The sequence below is a fragment of the Euprymna scolopes genome, chromosome 4 (genome assembly GCF_053919585.1).
Source record: "Euprymna scolopes isolate OS-2025 chromosome 4, ASM5391958v1, whole genome shotgun sequence".
Classification (NCBI taxonomy): Eukaryota; Metazoa; Mollusca; class Cephalopoda; order Sepiida; family Sepiolidae; genus Euprymna; species Euprymna scolopes.
The window spans coordinates 412,763-432,356 of record NC_136485.1 but is presented as its reverse complement, the minus strand read 5'-3'; the positions used below and the strand labels follow the sequence as shown (position 1 = coordinate 432,356).

At 36.7% G+C, this 19,594-nt stretch overlaps 1 protein-coding gene across 1 annotated transcript in view; it reads left to right on the top strand.

Annotated features, from left to right (window-relative positions):
• LOC145266403 (coiled-coil domain-containing protein 112-like) overlaps positions 1 to 19,594 on the top strand; it is a 116,510-nt gene that overhangs the window by 66,540 nt on the left and 30,376 nt on the right. The window contains exons 10-12 of the mRNA XM_080122058.1: positions 6,271 to 6,366; positions 8,909 to 9,058; positions 16,509 to 16,604. Of these exons, the coding sequence (XP_079978184.1) occupies positions 6,271 to 6,366; positions 8,909 to 9,058; positions 16,509 to 16,604 (342 nt within the window). The remainder of the gene's footprint in view (positions 1 to 6,270; positions 6,367 to 8,908; positions 9,059 to 16,508; positions 16,605 to 19,594) is intronic.

The window sequence follows — 19,594 nt, the reverse complement described above, 5'->3', positions numbered from 1 at the left end:
AAACCAGACAAAGGGAATCAACTCTTCACATATCATTCAAGGGACACAACTTCAACAGATTGCTCATCTCCTTAATTCTGTAAGAAGATTATTATGTTGGTTTTATGACACCCAATAGATCTCTGAGTTTCACAAAAACTCGCAAGTCCTTTTGTTAGTATGTCAGCTATTATATGGTTGCTCTGACAGTATTCTAGTTTGATAGTTTTGTTTTCCACTTGTTCTCGGATGTAGTGATACTTGATATCAATATTTTTCGCTCTTCCATGATACTGTAAATATACTGTTGACTGATTATCCTCATAAATGGGTGTTGGTTTCAAGTTACCTTGAAGACGCTACATTCATATTGCCTCCTGTGCTGCACTTGCCAATGCCACGTATTTTGCTTCAGCTGTTGATAATGCAATACAGGTTTGTTTCTTACTTTTCTAGCTGGCAACCGCTTCACATAATTTGAATACATACTCTGAGGTTGATCTCCTATCATTTAGATCACCAACCTAGTCAACATCTGAGCACCCCAGGAGCTTGGTTGCCTTCTCCTTGTTATATAGCAGGCCATACTCCTGTGTACCGTTTTGGTAATGCAGGATATGGTTTACAGATTTCCAATGTTCCATTGTAGGTTAGGAACAAAATCTTGCAACATTTTCAACAATATCAGGCCGTGTCTTCATTGGCAGATATAGTAGACTTCCAATTGCTGATTGATACAACTCTTGATTAACCAGTTAGCTTTCTTTAATGGCTTTGGTTAATCTTTCTCGAGCATCATGGAGTTGATGTGGGTTTTGAATTTTCTGTTTGGAACCTTTTCAAAACTTCTGCTGTATATGTTGGTTGTCCAATCCGTATTTTCTTCGATTTGGGATAAGTAATCTTAACACCCAAGAAGTGATAACGTTTCCTCATATCCTTGATGTTAAAACTTTTCAATAATGTGTTAACAAATTCTTGGATGCGTGTCAGAGCCTTTCTTGCCAGAATAATATCATCAACATAAACAGCAGCTATAAATATTTCTCCTCTTGAAAGTGTATGTAGATACAAGGATCACTTTCTAGCTGCTTGAAATGCATCTTTTTCAGCTGACGATTTAGTGCTTCGTTCCAACATCTCAGTGATTGTTTCAAACCATAGATGCTTCTCTTCAGCTTACAGACAAGATATTCCTTAGCTGATCAGCGGCTTGGTTCCCACCAGTTTTGGCAAATAACAAATAGGATCCTGAACAGAAGTGTGTGTTCTATCCCAACCATTATCAATGGACCAGAGGTCATCTCGTCAGGGTCAGACAAGGCCAAACTATTTGCAAAGAACTTTGCAGCTAATTCTACACTATGCGACGAAGGCCATCAACTCCCCATATTTCCTCCTATAACACAGAACAAGCTAGGTAACATACAAATATCCGTGCAGGAGGTCGCCAAGCTATTCAAGAACCTAGATTCCAGTAAAGCAACTGGCCCTGATGGCATCCCAATTATAGTATTAAAAAAGCTTCAACATAACTTGCTCCCATACTTACGAAACTATTTAAGCACTGCCTTAAGGAGAAGTGCTTTCCGACTCCCTGGAAGACCTCATCAGTTTGCCCTGTATTTAAGAATTCAGGTGATAAGTCATCTCCCTCTCAGTACAGACCAATAAGTCTACTGTGTGTTATGAGTAAGTTGCTGGAATCCATATTAAATAGAGAAATAGTCAACCACCTCAGCAGGAATAACCTTCTTAGTGACACACAATATGGTTTCCGCTCTGCAAGATCTACCGCAGATGTGGTAACGGTTATATCCCACAGGATTAGTGAATCTCTTAACAAAGGCTTCCTTTCTAGGGCAATTGCTCTTGACATATCAAAGGCCTTCGACAAGGTATGGCATAAGGGTCTACTTCACAAGATTTCCAGCTACGGTATAACTGGAAATGTTTTCTCAATCATTAAATCATTTCTCTCCGATAGGCGCATAAGAGTAGTGGTAGATGGAAAAAAATCGGAGGCCTGCAATATAAATGCTGGATTCCCTCGGGTCAATCCTGGGCCCAATTCTCTTCCTGATCTACATTAATAACCTCCCTAAACACATACTTAAATCATTCGTTGACATCTATGCTGATGACACGACCATCTACGGCAACACATCAAAGGCTGTAAATGACAAAGTTCTCTCTGATTCTCTCTCCTCTGATCTCGAGCACGTGGTTCAGTGGGGCAAGATGTGGCTGGTTACCTTTAATGCATCCAAAACCAAACTCCTATCCTTACATCATCAACGCTCTGATCCCCATCTGGCATCAATTGTGATGGATTGCTCTCGTCTGGGTGAGGCCCCGTGTTTTGACAAGCTTCTGGGTTTGACCTTTACTCCTGATCTGAAATGGAACACATACATCAAGTCTGTTGCCATGGTCGCTGGAAAGATGGTGGGATCCTTCTACCACTCCAGAAGATATCTCACTACTGATGCAATTCTCTATCTATATAAAAGCCAAGTACGTCCAAGGATGGAATACTGTTGCCATATCTGGGCAGGAGCTGCTAAAAACAGCCTATCCTGCCTTGACAGAGTACAAAATAGACTTTGTGGCTTAGTTGGGGATGCCCTTTAACTTTAAATCCTTCTGGCTGCTTCATGTAAATTTCTTCTTTCAGCTCACCATTTAAGAATGCAGTGGTTATGCCTAATTGATGTAACTTTATATCAAGCTGTTTTGCTATTGCAATAGCAGCTCATGCCAATTCAAATCCTACACTTGGGCAGGTCTCATCGTAGTCAACTTTGTGCTTCTGAAGGAAACCTTGAGCTACCAGTCGATCTTTGTGGTATTCCATGTTTCTGTCAACATTATATTTCTTCTTAAATACCCACTTGCTACCAATAGCTTTTCGTCTACTAGGAAATTCTGTAAGGTCCCATACTTTATTAGTATGTAAGGAGGAAATCACTTTCCATTGCTTTCATCCATTCATTTTTCTCAGGACTTTAAAGTGCTTCTTTCATTGTCAGTGTGTCTTTTAAATTATGAGCTATGTAGACCCATTCACCATACTGATCTGGGGCTTTCTTAATCCGTGGAGATCTTCGAAATAGTGTTTCCTCCTGCAAATTTTCATCGAATCTGGTCTCTTCCTGCGGGTTGTCATCATCATTACAGCTGTCTTGATGTTCAGTTACTACCAGAGATGGGTTTACAACTTCGTTGAAGATGACATCTCTGCTATGGAATACTCTTGCTTTTGTTGTATCATAGAATCTGTACCCCTTAACTCTAATACCATATCCAAGAAATATACTTTTCTTTGCTTTGAAATCCATTTTATGTCTCTCATCCTTTAGTATATGGACAAAAGCATCACACCCAAGAAATCCATAAGTGCTTCACATTTGGTTTGCATCCCTTCCATACTTCATATGGCATCATACCTTGTATGGCATTTGTTGGGCACTGGTTTTGAACATATGAAGTAGTGGATAAAGCTTCACTCCAAAATTTCTTAGCGTGTGCAATGCTGTAGGATTTAAAGCTACCTATTTCCACCAGTGTTTGGTTCATTCGTTGAGCTACTCCATTTTGCTCTGGTGTTTTAGGAACATGTTGTATACCATTCATGTTGTATACTTTCCTTCTTTAAATAATGTCCAAATTCTCTTGAAGTGTGCTCTCCACCATAATCAGTGTGTAGAGTCTTAATACTTCATTCAGTGGATTTCTCAACCATTGTTTTCCATTCCATGAATGTTTTAAAAACATCTTTCTTTTACTTAAGTACATAAATCCACACAAATTTTGATTTATCATCAATAAATGTGACAAAATATTCAGTTCCACCAAGCAAGTTTGCCTCTATTCTTCCACAAACATCGGTATGTACAATTCCAAGAAGTTGAGTGGTTCGCCTTCCACCAGATTTTGGAAATGAGGAATGATGATGTTTTCTATCCAAGCATGGTTCACAAAAGTTAATATCCTTGGTTACATCATAGCCAAGGCCAGTTACTAATTTGTCTTTTACTAGTTTCTGTAAATTCTTTTCTCCAAGATGTCCACAGTGTCTATGCCAAATCTTCCCTTTTGTGTTGCTACATGAACATATAGTTGCTGCATGGACTGCTTCCTTTACATCATTGCAGTTCGGATAGTATTTTTGAACCTATAGCTACTATTTTCTATTTGTCCCAAATTTTACAACTTGTCTCAGTAAATATACCGATCTTCCCAGATTTAGTAGCTCACCAACACACTTAATAAGTTATAGGATAACTTGGGAACATATCAAGTTTTATACAATTTGCATCTTTGGAATTTCCCTTTTAGTACACTTACATTCAATTCTATTGTTCCTACTCTTAATGCTTCAACTGAGAATCCATCACCAAGGGTTATTTTTTCTGTCACATCCAATTTTCGGAAATTAATACATTTCTTCATATCATAACATGTGACACCAGAGTCCACAATCTAGTCTGTAGTTTTATTTTTAGATAACGCATTCGAGTAAAGCAACTGGCCCTATTATAGTGCTCAAAATGCTTCGATTGGAACTAGCTCCCATACTTACAAAGCTATTTAAGTATTGTCTTAAGGAGAATGTCTTCCCAACACCCTGGAAAACCTCATCAGTATGCTCCGTATTTAAAAATTCAGGTGATCACTTATGTCTCTCTCAATACAGACCAATCAGTCTCCTGTGTGTCATGAGTAAGTTGCTGGAATCGGTGTTATATAGAGAAGTAGTCAACCATCTCAGCAAAAATAACCTCCTAAGTGACATGCAATATGGTTTCCATTCTGCTAGATTTACAGCTGATGTGTTAACAGTTATATCTCATAGGATTAGCAAATCTCTCAGTGGAGGCCTCCTTTCTATCCTCGACATATCAAAGGCTTTACTCAACAAAATCTCCAGCTACGGTATAGCTGGTAACGTCTTTTCAATTATTAAATCATTTCTCTCTGATAGGTTCATAAGAGTAGTGGTTGATGGGCAAAAATCTGAAGCTCACAGAATTAATGCTGGAGTCCCTCAGAGATCCATTCTGGGCCCAACTCTCTTTCTGATCTACATCAATGATCTCCCAAATCACATTCTAAGATCATTTGCAGACATTTATGCTGATGATACTACCATCTATTGTAACACTTCAAAGGCCATAAATGACCAAGTTCTTCTCTGATTCTCTCTCCTCTGATCTTGAGCATATAGTGCAATGGGGAAAGAGGTGGCTGGTTAATTTTAATGCATCTAAGACCAAACTTCTATCTTTCCATCATCAGTGCTCTGATCCCAGTCTTGCGTCAATTGAAATGAATGGCTCTCATCTTAAGTAAGCTCCATGTTTTGACAAGCTTCTGGGCTTAACCTTTACTCCTGATCTGAGATAGAATTCGTACATCAAATTCGTTGCCAGGGCTGCTGGGAAAATGGTGGGATCGTTATACCGCTCCAGTAGATATCTCACCACTGATGCAACTCTCAACTTGTATAAGAGCCAAGTACAGCCAAGGATTGAGTACTATTGCCACATCTGGGCAGGAGCTGTTAGAAGCAACTTATCCTGCCTTGACAGAGTTCAAAATAAACTTCGTAGCCTCGTGAAGAATGCCCTTTTCTCTTCCCTGGAACCTCTTTTCCACAGAAGAGACGTCACAAGCCTATCTCTGCTTTATCGCTATTTTCATGGCAAGTGCTTATCTGAGTTTCGATCTATGGTCCCCCCTGGTTTGACTTTCATGAAAAACACTCATCTAGCTGAAACCACTATCAATAATTTCCCCCACTCTTTGTTTGTGCTTAAACCTAAATGTAGATAGCTTCTTTCTTAGAACTGCACACCTATAGAACTCTGTTCTGTTTTCCTGCTTTCCAACTGACTACAATATGGTTGTCCAATATGAACACGTTCTTGATGAGTCATTCCCTTAAGTAATCCAATTTACTCAATTCCCACGACTAACGATTTCTATGACATTTCCCCATTAACTATACACTCATTACCCCTTATCCTCGAGTGGCCTCCAGGTCTTAATAAGTGGTGACTCCTTTGTAAAAAAAAAAAAAATAAAAATAAGGGTTTTTCATGCTTAAGTTAGTACAGCTCTGACCTATAACTTTGGAGGCTTTAAGCATTTATGTTTATTAATATTATCTGTAATAGCAATAGTAAAATGTTGATCTCTTCAAACACTTTGAAAGTTTCTCCATGAAAAATTTGAAATTCTGTTGATTATTTTTGTATAAATAAATGTTTTCTTTTATTGTGGCAGATGGAACAAGCAGAGAAAAAGGCAAAAGAAGAAGAGTTGAAACTACAAGAAAAAATGGCGGAAGAACGTAAAAAGCAGAAAGAAATGAAAAAAATGGTGATTTAATTCATAAATGATTTATTTCTTCTTATGAGGCATAAGATTTATACTTAGTCATTTATTGCTAAAAATGAAAATTTTAAATATCCATTTCTGTTTTTTTGTTTTTTTTTTCAAACAATGGATCAAAAAATATTTCTTAACTTCATATTTTTATTATTGATTACTATGTTATGATTCAGAATGTTTTTTTAGATGGGATTGATAATTTATATTATTTGGATTATTCATATTACTATCCTCATTTTGTTTGCTATTTTCACAAAGTATGTGCTGATGTAACCTTCAGCTTTCTTCATGTGAATCTTTTCAAGCTTTAATCCTCAGTGTGGGCGACAATACAATTGCAAATTACTTAGGACCTCTATCCAGTCGTGGCTGACAGAACAAGTGCACGCTATCTCTGTGAAGTAAATATAGGGTTCTGCTCAAAATTCCTGAGTTCGACAGAAACATTTCCGAGTTCGACAAGATATACATGAAGGTTAGAGGTTACATCGACTGAAACACACTGAAGATGAGAACAGTAGTCCAATAAATCCATATAATACAAATAACTAATTCTCATCTAAAAAATTCAGAAACCTCCAAGCAATAGCAATAAAAGCTTCTGTTGACCATTTTGACTTTCTTCAAATTGTGATGCTTCATTTCAAAGAATTCAAAAAAGTAAAATAAGAAAAAAATAATATATATAATGCCATTAGGTACAGACCTAACAATGGAAGACCAAATAAGAACACAAAATTGGATTCATAAGACTATAAAATCCAACCTTAATTGGCCTTCGAGGCCCGTGGCACAGTGGATAGAGATGTGGATTCTGTACGGTTCCAGGTGAACATTGTCTAAAGATAGGCAGTAATTACTGGATACAGTTTCAAGACTCAGCATTCTTATCTCATCGTGTTTAACCACTTAAAGAAGGCCAGAGGATTAGTTGGCCAAAACGTGGTGAAAGAACAAAGATGAGTATAACAGTCCGCAAAAAATGAATACACATACTATTCTTATTTTGACTGTTATTTTCATAACGTTTCGACCAATATAACTTCCGATCTTTTTCAGGTGTATCTTGTTGAATTCTTGTACAGAAATTCAAATGAAGCTTATTATTTAATCCACAAGGATAGCATGCTTCTGTTCCACTAACCATAAGTAATTCGCAATTGTAGTCTTAGTGTTGCCTTAAATGAGGATTAAACGTTCAATATGCAAAAGAATGTCACTTGTTACTTAGTACTTTATTATGTTATGAGTCCTTGAAGAAGGTAAATAATACAAATTATGAGGTGCTGTCATTCAGTTTTCAGACTTTTTTTCATGTGCACTTTAATTGATTGTACACATTAAACTTTAGTCAACTTCAAAATAATCTCCTCCGGCTGCAATGCACTTGTTGTACCGATCCAACAACTTCTGGAAGGCCCCATGGAAGTCCTCTTGTTTGAGCATGTCAGTGACCCTTGTCACAGCCTCTTTCATCTTCTCAATTGTCTCATAGCGACAGCCTCTAAGGTTTTCTTTGAGCTTAGTGAATAACCAAAAATAACAGGAAACAAGATCTAGACTAGGGGGGGCTGTCTTGAAACTCATCTTGGTCAAATAGTCTGTGATAAAGATGACGCACCCTTGGGACTAACTTCACACAAATCTTTTGCATCTTCAGTTCCTCACGAATAATTGTGTGTGCAGTTCCCACACTAACATCAAATTGTGCACTTATTGTCTTTATAGACACACAAAGGTCCTTATTCATGAAATTCTTTATTTGGCTAATCAACTCTGGTGTTCTGACTTCCTTACTTCTCCCACACCTCTTATCATCCCTCACAGACTCCCTACCTTCCTTGAATCTCTTATACCACTCAAAAACTGATGCTTGATGCATGCAATATTGTCCAAAAGCAGTCTGAAGCATTCCATACATTTCTGTGGCATTTTTTCCAAGTTTAAAACAAAATTTTATTGCATATCGTTCTTCTAAAGTGTCCTCATGTCCAGATTGCATTTTTGAAGTACACCAACTGTGACAATCACGCTTTAGTATGGTGTATTTCAATTCCTGTTTTAACTGTTCATTTGAACATGAAATCATATAAAAATTGGTCAGTCATCTCATAGTATGTATAGCTATAACATACTGAATTTTCAAGAGTTTACGAAAATTTTAAATGCCTGTACCAAAAAAGTCTGGAACTTATTGAACGCACCTCGTACATCTGAGTCTCTCTCCTCATATCTATTGTCATCTCAAGAAATCACAAACATGACTATGATGAGTTCCTTCATCATTTTTTAGAATGAACAGTCAGTTGGTTCAAAAAGGTTTACGTTATTCATAGCTTGCCATCTGAATCTGTTCTCCAATCTATCACTCAGGATCTGGTGGATTGAAGATACCAAAAGTCACTCTGGAATAATGGTTAATGAAATGAATAGATTGTCAGTTGAATGATGAAGAATATTATAAGAGGATTGAAAATGAGAAATTTTGTTTTAATATTTAATTTCCAATCGTTTTTTTTTTTTGTTTCAGTTTGAAATGCACAAATATGTCGAGCAATATAAAGTGACAAAAGAGGAGAAGGCTCTTCTGATGAAACAGCAGAAAGAAATGGAAGAAATGATAGAAACAGAAGCTAAACAAAAGTTGGCTGCCATAACTCTTCCAAAGTTCCGGAAAATGGTAAGTTTTCTAAAGCTCACTCTTGCTTGGAAGTTTTCAATTCTTCTTGTTTTAGTTTTAGTCTTTTATCACCTGAATCAAATAAGAATTTTCACTTTGATGATTCAGCTGTAATTACTTTGTGGCATGTTGTGAAATAAAAAGAAAACACACACACAACAAAACCATAACAGATATTGGCTCATTATAAATGAAACAAATGAGATGGATAAAAGCTAAGTTGTTGTGGTATCAGTGTTGTGTGTCAATAAGGCAGTTAACATAGTACTAGCTTGAACCAACTTGCTTGTGTTCAAGTTAAGTACAGAGAGGTTGAAAGGTTAAAACTGACAGGCTTCAAACTCATTGACTTCCATTGATTTCATGTTGCACCTGCATGCTAGCAGGGGTCACAAGGCAGGTCAGTGCATGTTGACTGTAAGTTGTGTTAACAGGATGCTACCACCCCACACATGCACCTCAGTATATAAGGGTGACACATATGAGTTTTTGGGGAATCATAGTTAGACAAGAATCAGTCGGTCAGAATGAGAGAATCTTGATTCAAGGTGAGAAAACGGAAAAAGAAAAGAGAAATCTGAATCAATTCAGTGATGCGGAGGCCTACCAGAGAACAGGGAATCCAGAATAAAGACTGTCTTCAAACAATAATAACATAGTGTTTTGGGGAGCATGTATGAATCATCGTGAGGGGACACTGGCTAAAGAAAGGAGAAAGGTACAGGTCATAAGATCTCCTTATAATCTACAGGGTGACCAAAAAAAACGGGCCCCAACTCTAATTAGGCCCCGTTTCTTAGTGTTTTGTCCGAATGAAATGAAACTTTGGTCATAACTAGTTTATTATATTCAAAACGTCACATCAAAACACTATGGTTTTGGCCTTTTTTTCTCCGTTGACTGTAAAATGCTCAGAAAAACAATTGAATGTCCTCTGTTTTTTTGGGGTCACCCTGTATATATATGTGACACATGCACACCAAAAACTGTATACAAACATGTGCACACACAAAGACAGATGATCACGGCCATGTCTTAATTATATAGACAACACAGAAGAACATACATGCCACATTATATAGACCACCTACACAAGAATATATACACATCCCCCACACCAGAACATCGGTGCAGAGAGACAATGGAATCAGTGGCCATGGTTAGCATGTGTATGTTGTATGGAAACTGCTACATGAACCTAGAACCATTTGAGTAGAAGGTGAGCATGAGTATGCAATTTCAGGCAATGTTAAGAGTGTACATGTGCTGAATAAAAAGAAACGGATATTTTTTTGCTACATTATCTGTATGTGTTTTGGACTGTTGTTATGTATCTTTGTTGTTCGTGAAAAGAAGAAAGAAGTAGTATTACTGCTGCTAATAATAAGAGCAGATGTCTTTGAGTGAACAGACAAAAATAATCCGGTACAAGTGTGTGTTCTTTCAACTAAATAATTTGTATAACTGAAATAGGAATTAATTACCTAAATATATCTTCCAGTTGTAGTTATTGTCTTTTTGACACACTTTATGGATCTCTACCTTGGCTTCCAGGCATATACTTTTTTATCAATGTGCAGAAGTAGACAGGCAGATTGGGTTGGGTTCCGTTTTGTCAAGTATGCAGGCCATTTACTCAATGGATTACATTCAGATCACCCATGCTTGGTAGTATAGTTATATTATTACATAATCAAATTTAAAATGATTTATAACTTTTTGTTTTTACACAAGAGGAGTTGCATGTAATAAATTTAAACAAAATGATAAAACCAAACTAGACCTAGAGGTTCTATTTTATTCATCTTGGAGATAGATATAGATAGAGAAATAAAAATGAACAAATCAAGTTATGTGTTTATCAATGTTTCATCTTTATTGCGAGACTTCCTCTGGATGAAATAATATATATATATATATATACACACACACACACACACACACAGCACACTCCTAAAGCTACATCTTGGTGCTATCAGATCAAGATGTCTGTTTTTCATATTGCTGTGGTTAAATTATCTTCTTTTTTTTTTTTTTTCTTTTTTTCTTTTTTTGTAGTTATTTTTCTTAGGAGGCTGGCATATTCATGAAATTCACGAAGAAAATAGCAGTCATGATTTCAACATTAATCAGATTTTACTTAATAAATGTCAATTTCCTTAATTAGGATTTGCTACTGGCACATAATGAGGAGTTTTAGCACTCCATTTTATCTAGGATCTTATATTATGTTTTTCCTTCCTTAAAATCTTGGTAGCACTTGACTTTAATTTCAAATCTATCCTATATAACATGACTAAGCTAATCAATCATCTACTTTTCTATTAGATTTTAGCTAATCCTTTGGTCAAGCCTTGTCAATTATGTCAAATTACTCTAACTGGAAATTATTTTTATACTGGGTGGCCCATTTAAAAGTAGCCCAGGAAATGTAGTAGAGAGGAGAAACATTATTGTTTATTGTTCATCTTGGAAGTATATATGTAACTAAATCTTGAAAGTACATATGTAACTACTTAACATGCCTGGATACCTCCCACTCTGCTGTAATGACTCTGATAGACATATGCATGGGCTTGGAGTTTACATTCGAAACACCCTCCCCTTGACTAGAGAAACTAAACTAGAATCGGACGATCAAGCCTTTATGTGCTTTAGACTTAACATGCGACATAACATTAGCTACTTTTATTTTCTCTACCGCTCTCCCTCGACCCAGGACTGTACCTTAATAAACAAAGTCTCTGACAGCATAGATACAGCACTTTCCCTTGACACTAGCGCACAAGTGCATGTATTTGGTGACTTCAATGTCCACCACAGTAACTGTCTTGGATTTTCTACTCATAGATGCAGCTGGTACTACAACACATAGCTTCTCTATATCTCATTCCCTATCACAGATGGTTATATTTCTAACCCGTTTCCCAGACCAGCAAGAACAACATGCATCACTTCTAGATCTGTTTCTGCCCACAGTTCCCGATGACTGTGTAACGAATGCCCACAGCCCTCTTGAGAACGCCAATCATGCAGTGGTAATGGTTGAAATCGTCCTAAACTCTAGAGCCAAAACTGAAGAGCCACTGCTCAAAACAATGAGATATTATAAAAAGGCTGACTGGGAAGTTATCAGGGACGCTCCATGGCAAAATATCTTTTCACTTCCTGCTGAACATTGCGCAAATGAGACCACTGAATGGTTCAAAGCGGCAATTGAAGCACATGTTCCCACGCGCAAATTCTATAGCAAGCCCCACTCTCCCCAATGGTTCACTTCAACTTGTGCAGCTGCCATAGTGTAATGGCAGCATCTGTACCGCAAATTTAACCAACATAAGTCCAGTTCAAACAGACAGAAGTACATAGAAGCCAGAAATAACTGTAAGAAAGAAATAGCGACAGCTAAGAGAGAATTTACTGAAACCACCAAAAAACTCATCGAAGCACAGAAATTAGGAACCCGAGACTCCTGGAAAATCTACAACAGTGTAGTAAAAAATGGGCAATCAACAAATCCCCCACTATCCAACAATCATGAGGTTGTTTGCTCTGCGACTGACAAGGCTAACATGCTTGCCAGTCAGTTTGCCTTCAACTCTACACTGGACTCTGCTAACCACCCCCTCTCTGACTTTCCTTTGCGGACAGACACCACACTAGACGATCTGAAGATCACCCCTGCTCAGGTGCATGCTATCATAAGAAAGCTTGACACTGCAAAAGCATGTGGACCTGATCTCATCCTGGCTGTGCTATTAAAAAAGTGTGCTGCCGAAGTAGCTCCAGTTCTCTCCAAACTTTACAACAAATGTCTTAATGAATCTTGCTTTCCTGCCTGCTGGAAAACTGCTCTGTAGTGCCAGTTTTCAAGAATTCTGGCGAAAGAACTGACCCCGTAAATTATCGCCCCATTAGCCTCCTCCCACTTTTCACCAAATATTTGAGACCATAATTAACCAAGCTCTAGTCCATCACCTTACAGATGCTAAACTTCTGACTGACCAACAATATGGATTTAGGCAAGCCCGTTTCACAGCAGACATCATAACTGTAATCTCAGAACGTATATACCATTCACTGGACAAAGCAGGGGAGGGTAGAGCGGTAGCTCTGGATATATCTAAGGCTTTTGACAGGGTATGGCATGAGGGTCTTCTCAAGAAAATCAGATCATACGCCATCACTGGAAGAATACATAACATAATTAGATCCTTCTTAGATAAGAGAAAAATTCAGGTTGTCCTTGACGGTCCTACATCTAAAAAATATGATATAAATGTGGGAGTGCCTCAAGGGCCTATCCTTGGACTTCTGTTATTCCTAATATTCATAAATGACCTCCCTGACAAAATTGTCTGAGAGATGGGTATGTATGCTGATGACACCACGCTCTATAACAGACACAACAGGAAAACAAATGAACACATATCTAAAGAAATGGCAGAAACACTAGAGGAAGACCTCCGATCTGTAGTGGAATGGGGACAAAAATGGATGGTGACCTTCAATGCTGCCAAGACTAAATTTGTTTCCTTCAACAATTACAAGAAACCTTCCCTACCGCCAATAGCAATGGCCAAAGACTCTTTATCTGAAAGTACATCTTTTAAACTCCTCGACCTAACGTTCACAGGAAACATGAGTTGGAACAATTACATTGAGAACATTGCCAGGACCGCTGCGAAGAAGGTGGGTTCTCTCTACCGTTCTAGAAAGGTATTAATGCCTGAAAGTATCCTATACCTCTATAAGGCCACCATTCGCCCATCTATGGAGTATTGTTGCCATATTTGGGCTGGTGCATCTGCCACTAGTTTCTCACTCCTAGACAAGGTTCAAAAGAGAGTTGCCAATCTGATAGGTCCTGAACTGTCATCTAAACTTCAGCCTCTGTCACATCGACGAAATGTTGCATCCCTCTGCCTGTTCTACAATTACTTTAACAGTGAATGCTCTAACGAACTGCAAGCACTTGTGCCCACTCAACGTAAATACCCCCGACAAGCAGCTAAATCCCACCCCTTCACAGTAGAGATCTCTAGATGCAAGAGAGCCCTCTACTCCTGTAGTTTCTTCCCCAGAACAGCTAGACTTTGAAGAATTCCCTTCCGAGTCTCTGCTTCCCCGAATGTACTGACATGCAGAAGTTCAAGTGTAACGTGAACCGACATCTTGTTGCCCAACTTCCTACACAGTACCCCTGATGCTTATGTCCCTGATAGTAGCCCCCTACAACAAAGTGGCAATGTGCCTTGTTTGGGGTGAAAATGCAATTAAAAAAAAGCACATCACTCAATAAGTTCCAGGTCTAATTAATGCAGGCAACAGCACACTCCTAAAGCTAAATCTTAGTGCTACCAGATCAAGATGTCTGAAGGTATTGATTTCCTGATTTAAATGCAAATGTTATTGTTTTCTCCTTTCTCTTTGCAAAACTTGATTAAGATAAAATAAAATAAAAACAATACCCCCATCCTCTCTCTCCCTTTTTCTTTCTTTCTTTCTTTCTCCTCCCCACACTATTTTTTTTTTTTTTTGCCTAGTTGGTAAGGCACTAGAATATATAGTCCTCCATATTTAACTTGCTATCCCACCCCTGACACCAGTGAAATAAACAAGCGTATGGTTGGTTGCAAGAAAAATACAGATGACCGAGTAAGGTTAAATATATATATATATATATATTTTATTTCTCACCAAATCAGAGATTTATAACGTCAATGTTATGATGGCTGGTCAGGCGTTGAGATAAACTCGTCAACGATCAAAATTTTTTGGGTTCGGTTGAGTGCGGGGTGGTGATGACAGAAATGTGGCTTAGCGTGTGCGGCGATCCTTATTAGCTGATGTCGCTTAGTGTGGGGTTGGTGAGAGGTGATGATTTGGTATCAGCCAGAGAAGGAAAGGGGCTTGTATCAGTGATGGGGTGATGTTGGTTGAAGACGGAGCGAGTTCACAGCACGCCACGCTAGGGCCGATTCTGTCTGTTGTCGAAAAGGGATTGTGTTTTTATAGTCATGAAGCAGACGTAGTAGTAGTCGCCGGGGTTTTTTTGTCGCTGGCTTGAGTTTCGCTTTTTGATTGTGTTTGTTTTTCCTGCTTTAATAAGTTGTAGAGAATTGTCTGTTTGGTGTATGGGTTCATGTGTTATATCGATTTCTGATAAAATTGTGAATATAATCTAGTCGGTGTTGTACGATTGCAATGTATCGTGAATTATATATTGGTGTTTATATGCTTAGGAGTTGCGTTTACTGTGATGTTTGTATTTTGTTTTTTCTTTTGCTGTGCGGATATCTCTGGCAGTTTTCTTTGTTGAAGTAAGGTGCGAGCTATTCTAATGATGTGTGTATCTAAAGAAATGGGATTTGAAGATGTCATGTGTATTTATTGTGTTCATTTGCGTTGTACCGACGAACAGATTTGTCCTAGTGTCGCCATTGTTGTTGCTGTCGTTGCCCTTGCTGGTTTCCAGTTTATTCATGAAAATATGGAGGGATATGCGATATAACAATAGCTGCCCTCCTCAGTGAGTAAAAGTCCCTCAATGGAGCCATCTGTTGGCTATGAGTGGCGATCCGTGATGTTTTGGCATGGGATCCTGGTGGCTAAGTGGATTGTAGCCAGAGTAGAAAGAGTACATGATCCTGCAACAGATCATTTTCATCTGGACAAGCGCATTCTTGATCTACATGTAACGTAGTACACATTTATACACGGGAACCGCACATTGTATACAGTCTACGTCGCAAGGAACATAAGACAAGTAATAACTCTACTCACTTTTTTTTAACAACATTTATTTCCGGGTATTTTCTCAAATAAAAACATGAATCCAAACGTGCTGATTTTCTCTCATGCCTTTGTCCTCTCGAATGTCACCTATCATCTTGAACATGCTCTCTGGTTTGTGTACATGCTCTTTTTATAGTGTTTTTCTTTGCACACAGCTTGACATTTGCATATGTGCATCTGTGCTCTGTTACATACATGGTGAACAGTAAACAGAAAGTGCTGGACAACTACTACGTAAAAAGTATACCTTCCATGTAGCCCCAACATAGACAAGATGAATAGATTTTCCCCACATGTTTCACACTTCTAGTGCTTCAAAGGAACTGTCAACTTTTCTCACTCACTCTCTCTTTAATTCATGTGATGTCACCTCAGTTTATATTAATTCCCACAGCCAAATAAAAACTAACCTCTAATTAAAGTTGAACTCGACTGAATTTTCCTTTCATGTTATTTTCCATTGAACAATTTATGTACTAGTGAATTTACTTACCAGTATTTAACAGGAATAATAGTCAGAATAATCCAAATAATATAAATTGAATTTTTATGTTTAATTTTTATGATTACTAACATCTTTGTATTTATTTTTAAGTAAACACTAGTCCATTTAAAACAAAAATCAGAATTAAATATCCATTGTATATTGAAGGATCGGCAGAAGATGGCGGCAAAAGCTTTAAAAGAAAAATCCAAAGAAGATGAGGCGAAACAGAAAGAAAAGAGGCTGGAGAATCTAAAGAAGCAGGTAATGCTTCACGTGATTTAATGCAATAAAACATGATTTTTTTCATAGTGATATTCAATTGTTAGTCTCATTTCTCTCTTTATGGCTTTTAGTAAAATAAAGAACAAAATATGGGGTAATAGAAACCACATAACTCTCACTTCCCCCTGTTTTGTTCCTTAGTTTGGTGCTTATATAGTAATATACTACTTGTGACCCATTGGGTCAGTATATGTTATAGCAACTATAGAATAGTGAGTTTACAGAATTAATGTATAAACATGATATTTGTGATGGAAAGAAAACATTTTTAACAATTATGTAAATGGATCAAGAATGTATATATTTTTGTTACATAACAGAAACTTTCGTGTGAAAGTATATTAAAATGAAAAAATATATAGATTTTTTGGAGTTATTTCAACAATAAACCCAAATATATCCTCAATATATGTGTGTGTGTGTGTGTGTGTGTGTGTGTGTGTGTGTGTGTGTGTGTGTCTTCACTCAATTTCATATAAATTTCTCTCTTTATGACTTTTGGTAAAATAAAAAACAATAAGGCAACCATGTAAGTCTCATTCTGTGCTTATATAGCATTAATCACAATTAACAATTGCATTTAGAGTAAAAACACTTTAATGTACTTAGATATCATGCAAAAATAAATATCCTCACCAAAAATTACAAAAAATCATTGAGTGGAAGATCACCTATAATTTTTTATTAAAGATAAAAATCAGTCTTATCATATTTTTTGATCCACTATTTATAAAAGTGAAAGTGCTGGAAATATCCATAAAGCAGGGGAGATAAGTCAGTCTTATCATATTTTTTGATCCACTATTTATAAAAGTGAAAGTGCTGGAAATATCCATGAAGCAGGGGAGATAAGTCAGTCTATCAGTTTACCAAGTAAAAATGAAAGTTCCTATTTACTTGCCTCCCACAAGGGCAGGGTTAGACACAAGGTTGGTTTTTAATGTGGGGAAAATCCATCTCCCCAAAAAGGGACACTCTGGATAGAAACAAAAATTAATTTCTCCTCCACTGACCGAGAAAAAGTGAAGTGTTGTATCAGCACAGATACTACACTTTGTTCCTAGCCAAAAGACTAAGGATAAAGGACAGTTGCCAAAATAAAATTAATAGGAAAGCTGAAATTTACAGTAAAATTGTTTTTTACTCGTAATTAATCTTTGATCATTTTGTTCTAATTTTTTTTTAGTTCTCACATTCTATGTAATATTTCTGATATAGTATTCATCATCATTCAACTGTCAATCAATTCCCATCATTAATCTTTATTCTAAATTTTATTTTATTGTAATTCATTAGTAAAAAAATAGTTGGCGCTCAGTTGGAGACTTCTACTGTGCTTTAGTTTCTTCTTTCAATGTTACGCTGAAATATATCATGTAGAAGATTATTTTCAAACAAATTTGAAAGAAATAGACTTTATGGCCCTTTTTCTCTTCCCTGCAACCTCTTTCCCACAGAAGAGACGTTGCGAACCTGTCTCTACTCTATCGTTATTTTCATGGAAAGTGCTTGTCTGAGCTCCAATCTATGGTTCCCCTTTGCCAAACTTTCATTAAAAAGATGTTCATATTAAAGAGGGCATAATATACAAAATATATGCTGGCATAAATTATGAAAATAATTTCAGAAGCATTTCTGAATCTTTCCTGAATTTGTTCATTATTCACACTTTGATAATTCTTTGAATAATTATTCTGTTTTCACTTTGTAGTGGGAACAAAAAGTTTGTCTAAATAAATACTTAAGCTCTTGTTCAGACATTAAATATCATGATGTAATTTTTTTTTACATGTTATCAAGTCTTCAGAAATTAATAAAATAAGTTACAATAGAAAGAGATTTTTTTTACAGAGAAAAAGAATAAGATCATCATTCAACAAATCACAGAATCCAACATATTTCCTGTTGAAAGAAAAGTACATTAATAAGAGATGATCTAGATAAATCATGAAGCCTTTAAACAGATGTTCTGTTTCACTGTTTTGAGATAGAGACCTGTTTTGTATTTTTTTTTATTATTTATAATTAAATCATATTATAAGTAAATTTTGCTGCATTGCAATTTTCTGGGTGAAACCATTTATCATAAAAACTCACCTTTTCTACCTCTGCGTTTTTTGTATTGTTTGGATTCCTCAGACTACTGTTCGTATCTTGAGTGTTATTTTCACAACATTTCAATCGATGTCACTTTTGACCTTCTTTAGGTTTATCTTGTTGAACTCTGGAATCTTTCTGTTTAATTTAGAAATCTGCATGGAATTGTGAACAGAAATCTTTTTTTTAATCCACACAAGTAGCATACTCTCATTCCATCAGCCATGATAGGGTAGAAGTAATTCACCGTTGTATTTTAAGTGTTGTCTGCACTGAGGATTAAACCTTTAGTTGTACGTTACACTTTTTGGGGGGTTTATGGTTCAATCCTTATTGTGGGCAATACTCAAAATACAACAGTAAATTATTTATAGCATATTCAGAATGTGTAATTTAGAACATATTTAGAATGTAAGATATACCTGAAGAAGATCAAAGGTTATATTGATCAAAATGTGAAAATAACATTTAGATAAGAAGAGTCTAAAAAATCCGGATAATCAATCCTTTGTGTTTTAGTTTGTCAAGCATTTCCTGGAAGAAAATTGAACAAACCTGTAATATTTAGTATAGTGTTTATATCTGGTTAGACTATGCTAATTTCCTCACAAACCGTTTCCAGCTGTAGCTACATGAATATCCTAGTAATTGGAAGATGATTTACAACACCTAGCAATCCCAAATGGTCACCCATCTGGTGCTGCCCAGGCTCCATGTCACTTCAGTGTTCTAACAAGAACCAGTGTATCAAAGTAATTGTCGTATTATTGAAAAAAACTTGGTTTTTATTTGTTTCTGTTTCATTATTTGTTCAAAACTGTTTGCAGAAATACGTTTTTTTTGTCAGTAGTCCATTTGAGCATTTTTTGTTT